Source organism: Mus caroli, chromosome 3 (assembly GCF_900094665.2).
Source record: "Mus caroli chromosome 3, CAROLI_EIJ_v1.1, whole genome shotgun sequence".
Taxonomy (NCBI): Eukaryota; Metazoa; Chordata; class Mammalia; order Rodentia; family Muridae; genus Mus; species Mus caroli.
In genome coordinates, this window is record NC_034572.1 from 6,402,383 (window position 1) to 6,412,485 (window position 10,103).

The 10,103-nt window shown below is 42.8% G+C and overlaps 1 protein-coding gene across 1 annotated transcript in view; it reads left to right on the forward strand.

The window, feature by feature from the left end:
* Positions 1-1,562, forward strand: part of Chmp4c (charged multivesicular body protein 4C) — a 25,387-nt gene extending 23,825 nt beyond the window's left edge. The window contains exons 4-5 of the mRNA XM_021158627.2: positions 813-966; positions 1,076-1,562. Of these exons, the coding sequence (XP_021014286.2) occupies positions 813-966; positions 1,076-1,137 (216 nt within the window). The 3' untranslated portion in view covers positions 1,138-1,562. The remainder of the gene's footprint in view (positions 1-812; positions 967-1,075) is intronic.
* The last annotated feature ends 8,541 nt before the right edge of the window (positions 1,563-10,103 follow it).

Consider the following 10,103-nt stretch of genomic DNA (forward strand, 5'->3'; position numbering starts at 1 on the left):
GTTTCCCTAATTTCTTTCTCNGCCTGTTTATTCTTTGTGTAGAGAAAGGCCATTGATTTGTTTGAGTTAATTTTATATCCAGCTACTTCACCGAAGCTGTTTATCAGGCTGCATCAGACCTGCATCTTTAAGGTCTCAGCTGACAATAGTGTTCTGTAGGCGCAGGGTAGAAGATGCTTTACGATTAAGCCAGACTTTGATAGATCACACTAATTCTGAAGTTTTCCTAACAAACACATGGGCTGGGAACATAATTCAGTGGTAGAATGCTTGTGTGGCATGATCTGCTGTGTCCCACCCTCCTGCACTGGGGACAAAGTCACCCGAACACACAATTTATGTTGACTTTGATGATTTCACAGAACTATGCTTTTTTTCTTTCTTTCTGTATAATATATGTTTTGGTATGCCTGTTTTATTTTCAATAGCATTTACTCAAATATAAATATTTATTTCCTCTAATTAAAGTTTCAGAAATTCTCAACAGGAGAGAAAAAAACTGAGTATACTGGAAAACTAACAATCGCGGTGTGAGTTTCCAGAACCTGAGGAGATTATATATTCAGCACAGGTTACTTAAGTAGCTGTTTACTGAGGTATTATAAGATTAACTACGACAAATTTGTACAACCCAAAGTATTCATTTCTAATCATTGCTCAGTGTTGCAAAAAAAGATTAGTTTTAAAATAAATATTCCGTTCCACTGGGTTCCCACATATCAATCGGGTAGCAGATGTTCTCCTTGTTGTGTTTAGGGAAACCCACCTCCTGAAACATTGGCTCTGTAATTCTTTCTTTCTCCCGTGTTCAGGCTGAGCTTCTGGCAGAACTTGAGGAATTGGAGCAGGAAGAATTAAATAAGAAGATGACAAGCCTGGAGCTTCCAAATGTGCCGTCCTCGTCCCTCCCAGCACAGCCCAGTAGGAAAGCCAGCATGCCCTCCTCCGTGCACCGGTCTCGAGCAGGTCTGTTCCCCACCCCACGACCCGTACTCTCTATACTTAAAGTAGAATGACAACTAATGATTAATTACTGAGTGAGACTAATGACTGATTTTCTTCTCTTATGTTCTAGCATCTTCCAGGAGGGCAGAGGAAGATGATGACTTCAAACAACTAGCAGCTTGGGCCACTTAAGCTACAATGGAAAAAAATTGACACATAAATTATTGAACTGCATATGAGACATAAATGCTTTTGCAAAGCTTAGAAATTAGCAGAGACCTGTTTTATATGAATTATTGTCTTTTAAGTAACAGTTAAAGGATAGTCAGAGATGGAAAGGGGCCAGTAGCGTTATAGGAGACCCTTCCGGATTGATGGAGGTGGGGCTCGTCTGCCTGCTTTATTTGTTACTGTGTTTCTAGTCCTAATATGTAGTTGTTGTTTTTTGTATATATACATTGAAAGCAAACTGAATTTTACTGACATTTCATACATATTCCAGTTTATACACCATCCCGAGGAATACCTGGGTAACTGGGGGGAAATGCTTATGCAAATACGAGGCAGCTGTGTGCATCCAGGTCACGCACAGTAAAAATAAATACATGGCTAGAACAGACTTGTATTCTAGTGAGTCCATGTATTCAGAGTTTCAGTTGAGTTTCACAGCTGAGAATCTTTAGGGAGCTTTACTTTAATTGATGTTTATTATGCCGGTTGAGCTTTGAGTGGAGCAATGGATGAATCTCCCGAAATACCTGAAAGCAGTAACAGCGTAGTGTGCTGAGTGGTGCTCCCCCTGGGTGTGGTCAGCCACTCAGAAAGCTGAGTGAGCACTTGTGGGTGGTGCTCCCCAGGGTGTGGTCAGGAAGCTGAGTGAGCATTTGTGGGCTGTGCTCCCGGGGGTGTGGTCAGCCACTCAGGAAGCTGAGTGAGCACTTGGGGGTGGTGCTCCCGGGGGTGTGGTCAGGAAGCTGAGTGAGCACGTGGGGGCTGTTCCCAACACTGCTTCTTCTGCTTTCTGTTCTCTTGCACTTTAAAAGAAACAAAACAAAACAAAATCCAAACACTTCACAGCTTGCCCTTTGTAAGTATATTAAAATACTGGCAATTAGAAATATATCTTGAGTAAAATTTTGCCCATGATTATCTTTAAATGAAAATAAATGATAAAATTAGGTGTCACCCATGACATATCACAACAGTGAAATGACAAATCCCATGCTGTGTGATGCTCTGGTGTTCCCTCTGCCCATTTGAACAGTCCCATGGATTGGGAAGAGCCCCGGGCTTCACCTATGCAGGCTCTGACCCCTTGTTCCGGTTTGGAAGTCTGCGTGTTGGACTGGATGACCCCAGGGCTGCAGTGTAGGACTGGATGACCCCAGGGCTGCAGTGTTCTGCCACAGGTGCTTGGCACTGGCTGTTTGTCTTTCTGCCCTGCAGGGCATACATACCAAATTCTCCTCATTCTCTAGGTTCTGGCTAACATTTTCCAGACTAAATTAGATCTCAACTGTATGCTTGTTTCCTTTTGTTTTGTTTGTTTGTTTGTTTGTTTTGCATCCTGCTTGCTCTGTGGCTTGTTTGTGTGTTTGTTTGTTTTTCATGTTCTCTTTTACACACCTAACCTGATGGTCTATGGTAAGGTCAGGGGTGAGACCACACGTCTTTAATAGTCTATTTCCAGGGCTCTTCAAAATCTCGTATGTCCAGCAGGCAGGCAGTTAGTCTGTCAATCTGTCCTCAGTGCACAACACGGACAGACGGATGCGGTTTACCTTCTGCCCTTAAACAATGAGAAGACTGGACCCTGCCTGTGAAGCAGCAGTGAAGCACTGATACAGGAGGAAAGCAACAGGATTTAGACATCACTGGACAGTGATACCCGAGAGAAGGGAGATCCATGTGGTGAACACGCCTAGTGTCCTGGCTTGACGAGGGGAACTGGACAGAGTCAGGTGGTCTTGGAGAGTTTATTTTTGTGGGGAAGTGTCCTAGAAAAGAGACTGTTACCGAGACAGAGACAAGTGCGTGTGAACACGAAGGAGTAATCTGTAGTGTGAATGTTTGTGTGTCCCCCAGCTCATATTTGCAATCCTACCTCAATGATGATGGGGGTTTTAGTTAGGGTTTTACTGCTGTGAACAGTCACCATGACCACACCAACTCTTATAAGGACTACATTTAATTGAGGCTGTCTTATAGATTCAGAGGTTCAGTCCATTATCATCAAGGCGGGAGCATGGCAGTGTCCAGGCAGGCATAGCTCGGGAGGAGCTGAGAGTTTATCTAAAGGCCTCTAGGAGAAGACTGACTTTAGGCAGCTAGGAGGAGGATCCCCCACACTGTCACACTTCCTCCAACAAGGCCACACCTCCTAATAGTGTCACTCCCTGGGCCAAGCTTATTCAAACCACCAAAATGGGTTTAGGCAGTTGGTCCTTTAAGGATGTGCTTGGGTCACAAGAGCAGGACCTCTGGGGTGGGAATAGTGATGGAATTTGAACTTGAAGGAGTTTGTTCATAAGCTTTCACCATGCAAGAAGATGGCCAGAAGGTAGTCTCTGACCCAGTGTGAGTCCTCCCCAGGCTTGCTGGCTGAGGAATAAGTTTTTGACATTTGTAGGGCTTAGGACAATGACATGGAAGCTCAGTCTACCAGAATAAAGCACATGAGTAGAGCGATCCCTTCAAATCTGGATCTGCAAACACGCATGAGGGAAGGACTGGTTAAGGGAACCAACCGCTGGGGACATGTGGACAGACCATCTCCACGGGTCACAGTGCCAGGACTGTTCCTCATCTCCAGTTCCCAGGATGGAGAGATTTCTTAACCATGGCAGAATCTGGGTGAATCCTTAGGGCAGGAGGCCAAATTCCACCTATATTGGAAACTATTCTAGCTCTATCCTAGGAAGCTCAAAAGCAAACCTCAGAGCATCCAATGGTCCTAACACATCTAAACAGCTACCGGAGAGTTAAACACTAGTAACTGAATACCATGATACCCAATAGCATGAAATTCTCAATCATTCAGCATTCAGATATGTGAAAAATTAGGAAACAAAATTAAATTAGAAAATGAAGAAAAAGTAGGAACAGACTAAGAATCGGCGTGGGTAATAGAAGGCAAGAGTTTTGAAGTAGCTCTTACACGTACATTTCATACGATCAACACAACATATATCTGCATGTTAGAGAAAGAAGAACAATGTATATCTGGGCTAAGGAGACGATGTCCTTAAAAATTATCCAAACTGAAATGCTAGACATTAAACTGACAGCAACTGGGGGTGGGGAGCAGGAGGAAGACTACCTCAAACAGCCACTAATTTCAACAATTGAGACAAAGGTTTAGTATTGAATTGGCTTGATATTTTGATGATTATTTATAGCTATTGGAAATAAAAATTAATTATTAAATAAAAAATGTGTTTATTTCTAACAACAACAACAAAGATTGCCAATGGAGGTATTAACAACAGCTAAGTCATTGCAGAAGAAATGAGGTGTGTAAGTGGAGCACAGCAAGAGATCCGACTACAAACAGACAAAGAACAAGAAGAGACTGGGGAAATCAGAAAGAACCGAGAAAGAGCGCATTGCAGGATCATATCAAGTCTCCTAGCAATGGGAGTCCTAGCCTGCTGTGGATGGGCCAGATAAGTGAGTTAGGGGAACCAGACAAAACATTTCTGGAAGAAATAATGGTCAAACTTAAAATCTGACAAAAGGATAAAGTTATAGCTTAATAAGATTCAGCATAACTGTCAGTCTGTTTTCTGCTGCTTTAACAATACCTAAGACTGGATAAATCACAAAAGACCTAATTTGGCTTACAGTTTTCCAGACCGGGAAGTCCACATGCATAGTGCTGACTCTGGTGAGGGCTTCTTGCTGCATAGTAACCCTGGCGAGCCAGTGTGGGGCTCCCTCTTCTTAGATCTCCGTCATCCTAATGACCTCCTAGAGCTCCTGCCTCTGCATGTGATTAGCATGTGCATCTGAGAATTTTTTCCTACTGTGAACTTTTAAGGGACCCATCTAAACCACAGCAATAGCTCAAGCAGAAACAAAGTGTAGACATTTTAAAATATCAAGCCTCAAGAGTAAGCTATGAGATGCTTTGCATTGTCTTCTTCCTGATTAAACACAGGACCCACATGCCTGGCCTGACGGGCAGCTAGCGTTCTGGGGCTACAAAGGCTCCACCAGACCTGTGAAAGGAGCTTGTTTAGAGTAGCTTTTATTATGTTTAATTTTAGTTAATTAAAAACTGTTTCTCAATACATTTATTAGAAACACTGTAGTGTTTAAATAACTAGATTATGTATATATGTATATATATATTCATATTCATATTCTCTACGTCTCTGCCTGTCTTTCTGCTTACCTAGTTTCCTCTGCCTGAGGTTCTGAGTCAGAGCTTCACTGTGCAGCACATGAGTTTGCTTTATACCTCTGGCTGACCTTCATTCATCTTGCTTTGGCCTCTGAAGCCCTAGAATTACAGGGCTGCATTGCTGTTGCCAGCACTAGGCCAAACATTTGTGGCAGAAATTTACAGCTGATCTGAGATGCACTCTAAATGTAAAATAGCCACTGGATTTCAAAGACTTGGTGTAGAGAACTGTAAAACATTTCATTAATAATTGTGAAGTGGAAACTTTGGTTTCTTTGGAAAGTCAGTTGGGTCAGATGGTGTTTTGCTGCGGCAGAGACGCGCAGGAGTGTTTTCCTGAAGTGGGCAAAGGTGAGAGGATGCTCTCTGCTAATGCCACATGTGTTAGTTCACCTTACATTGCGTTGCTGAGCTCTGCTTGTTGTGACTTCGTGGAACGAAACGCACCAAAAACCTGTTGTTTCTCTGGCAGCTTCTCACTCCTTCCAGGGACTTGGACCGATTGGCAGAATGATGTCAGCCGATACAGACTCTTGTGGAGTTTTTCTAGGCAAGACTCATCTACTGAGGCAAGACATGTGGTGAGGCAAAACCTGTGGAGGACCCGTGATGTTTGGAGGGATATAAATAGGACTCACTGAACTGTGAACAGAGGCTTGCTTGCTTGCATAGCTAGCTTGGCAACGCTTCCTTGGTCTCAAGTCTTTGCTGATCTTCACGTGGGTGAGAGAGACACAGCAAAGAACTCCTGGTGTCTCTGTTGGTGTCTCATGCTGATTTGGTGGAGGCCTGGCTGTGTGGCGTTTGCTATTCTGACAGTACTGAACTGGACTGCTGGTCTAGTCGTGAAGTGTTTGTGAGTGGATCGAGCTGCCGCTGCTGATCTCTATGAGCTGAACTGCTAATTTCCTAACAACACAGACTGGAGTTGCTCCAAAGAACAGTTTCTAAACAGTCCACTTCCCCCGTATCCTAATAACGTTTGTTTTCCACTACTTATGGTGGGTGGTGGGCTAGAAGGGAGGTAAAAGCATTTAAGAACCCCTATTAAAAGCAGGTTTTGAGAAAAAAATTAAAGCCTACGTAATTGTATATTGACCATATGTAGAAATATTATTTTAAATTAATTGCATTAAACAAAACACATTCTTGGAAATGTATCCTATTTTTTTCTTTTTTATGTTTCAAAGTGTTTTTTTTAAGTTACTTTATGTTTTGAACTTCATTTGTGCACATTGGTGTCTTCCTGCATGTGTGACGGTGACAGGTGCTCTGGAACTGGAGTTTTAGACACTTGGCCAGCCACCATGTGGGTGCTGAGGGTTGAATCTGAGTCTTCTGCAAGAGCAGCCAGGGATCTTAACTGCTGAGCCAGCTAACTGCTGAGCCAGCTTTTTATTTTTTAGACTTGTAGTTCCTGAGAAATTTAAAACTATGAATACCACCAAATCAGGTGTTACTATATTTCCATTGGTTAGCTCTGGGCCAGACCGGCTCCTCTCTATCACTGAAGCTGCGGGTAATGTATGAGCTGAGTCACTAAAATGCCAAAGTACAACAACAAAAACGTTTCTCTTTTTAAACTATAAATGATATCACTCCGAAAAGAAACAAAAATACTATGAAATGAATCCTAGTGCTGCCCCCTGTTGACATTTTGGAGTGGCGCAAACAAGGCAGACTACCTGAAATCTAAGGGCTGAGGTTATGATAGGCTACTGTGGCAAATCATTCTCAGCCTAGAAAAACTGTCACAAAGTCACACATTCTGGGATGTTCACCAAAGCTATGCCATCACCGTATCATGGATGGAAGTGGGAGACCTCAGGCTTTGTTCTAGTGTCTTTTAAGATATTCATCCAAGATAGTATAAAAACAATCCCAGGCTAGTGATGAGAGTCAAAGGAAATGAATGCTCTGTGTAAATGGAAGAATTGTCGCAAAGCAGAGAGGCCTTGAGACTTGGGGCAACCACAGGTGAGACACTTCTTTCTCAGGGTGGTCAACTGCAGGGAACAGGACTGCTATTATTTGAGCAGGTGTTCTCTTCAGAAGTCAAATTCCAGGGTCAGACCTTGAACTCGCCTACATGAGTCATATATGTACCCCTGAGCCAGCCATCTAGATCCTCCAGAATGGAAAAGCAAGATGGGGGTGGGGAGGGTGATAAAATCCTGTAATCAAGGTGATCTTGACTTGCCAAAGAGGGAACTCCTGCCCATGTAAAACTTCATTCTGCCTACCACCATGGATGTCCAGTCTACAGTGGGGAACAGCTCAACCCTAATTGTAATATTTTCTTCCTTGGAGAACATAAACAGAGCAATGGTTTACTTAGTGGAAACTGAAGTAGCAAAGAATTTAAACTTCACAATGGCATCTGCCTTACTAAACAAATTAGATAGTATGGTAAAGCTAGAAGCCTAGCAAGAATAAGATAAACAAACCATAAAGATGCAACGACTAGTAAGGAACTCTACAGCTCCAGGACATTAACAGATGACGCGTTAGTCAATTTCTGTCTTCTCTCTCTCTCTACTTTCTTTCTCCCTTCTCCTTAATTTAAGACAGACGTTAATGGTTCTGTGGGAGGAAGTGCTCCTTAAAATAGCTGGAGTTCTTCTCCATCTTCAGACTCATATCATTTATTTTTTGGCTCACTTGAAGTTTTATCGCACTATATACAGAACACTTGAGCTATTTTTCAGAAGAAAACAAGCTGGGAACCCTGAGGACTGTGAAGCTAGGGCAGTGGAGCACATTGCTCAGAAGACACACACTCCAGGTTTGAGCACGTAGGGATCCTCAGACGAGGAAGGCTGCAAGGGTGCTCACACACTATGAAAGGCTAGAGATATGTCTTTTATGATGCAGGGGAGTAACTGGTCCCTTTGGAAGCAGGGCAATTCATTTCGGCCTCTCTGTGGGATCGGATGTATGTGTGTAGTTATTGTTTTGTTACAGAAATACCACCTCATCCTCAGTGTTGATTTCTATGGTCTCTGTTACCTGTGGATGACTACCACGTGAACACATAAAAAGGAATTGTAAGTTACATGCTGGTCCTAATCTGCCTTGTGCATCTGGGCATGTGATGTGTGCATGTCCTGTGTGTACACACCATATATGCTACCTGCTTAACAGCTAACTGGTGGCCTTAATGATCAAATTACCACAGTATTACAGTGCTTGTGACCAACTAACCCTTTTTTTTTTTACCTGATAATCATTAAAAGAGGAAAAATTGAGGCACATGTAATTTTATTGTATTATATTGTTGGAATTACTCAATTATGTCCTTACTGCGCCTATTATACAAACTATATGTGTGTGTATGCATGTGTATATGTGTGTCTCAGCATAAATATACATAAGAGAAGATGGATATGTACAGGGCTCTGCCTATGACTTCAGATGTCCTTTAAAGATTGTGAGCCATAGTCCTTGCAGACCTGTGTACATGTGGTATGTTTAAATACAGATTTCATAGACACTAGATTGCTCTGCATGCCTTTGGGCATGTTTCTGAAAACCTCCTTGCTCTTTATGCTATTTTGTTGTGTTTTCTGGCCCTAACTCTTGCTTTTCCTTTTCTTGGCTAATGAGAAGTTACCACATTTGCCATAGTTTCATCGCTCTCTTGAAGCTTCCACAGTTCTGACTTTAGGTTATACCTTGTTATGACCGTCTTACAGCCATCGTATTTGGAAACCCTATGCCTGAGCTATAAAACCTCATCTTCCCCATCTTCAATGCTGGTCTATTAAACCCCTCATTGCGGAAGACAGCCTATGTAATGAATAAAGCTTGATTTAATTGGTTTGTCCATGGTTTGTGTCAGTGGTCTTCCTCCTCAAATCTGTGGGAATAACAAGGTAACTGGGAAAAGAAGCCCAGATAGGTATGAGAGCGAAACTATATGAGTTTAGGTAAGCAACAGTAAATAGGATGCCATAGAATAGGCACAGAAATACAACAGTCGAAACTTAATCCATCAATACAACAGCTTGAAAAGTTAGTTATGCCAAAGCAAGGCTGACAAAATAAAAATAAAGGGGATTCCTCCTGGCCTTCCTTCCCTGGAGAGGTGTTCCAGAGCAAATGCTGTTGTTGGTGTTTCTAATCCAAACCTGTTAGATTAGATTCCCTACCTGTATGTGTGTCAGACGGGATCCTGTTGGATGGGATTTCTGCCCAGAAGTGAGTGGGGTCAGCCCTCCCTCACAGGTTATTTAGCCTTCAACTCGAGTGCTACTCCAAGGTAATTTCATCCATCTTCTTTCTATGTTAGACGGTCAGCCACTCCTTACAGGAGTTTCAACTTCCGGTTCTCTAAGTAGCCAGCCCCAAGTTCTTATCTACCTTTTGGGCTGGATGTCTTCCCAGTGCTTGAGCTGTCTGTGGGGCGGTCACGTGGTTCTGCCGTGGGTTTTTGTTTTTTTGTTTTTTGTTTTTTTCAGGCCTCTTGGCTGTGCCTCCTGCAGAACCGCTTCAATTGCAGAGTTTCAGGATCTGCACCATCTTTTCCCCAGCGTAACTGTTAAGACAAGTGATGTGGGCTGGCAGGCACCCTGTGATTCATGAAGCACGTGACTCCTCTTTCCAAAATTGTGATTCTGCTGTATTCACTTCTGGAAACTTTCCCTTTCTGGTTTGTGTGTAAATCCAGTCCACAGGAGGGAAGATCTTCCCTTCTCCGTGGCTTTCTTCAGTGCTGTGTGTCCATAGCGTTCTTATTCTCCGTGTTGTCCCT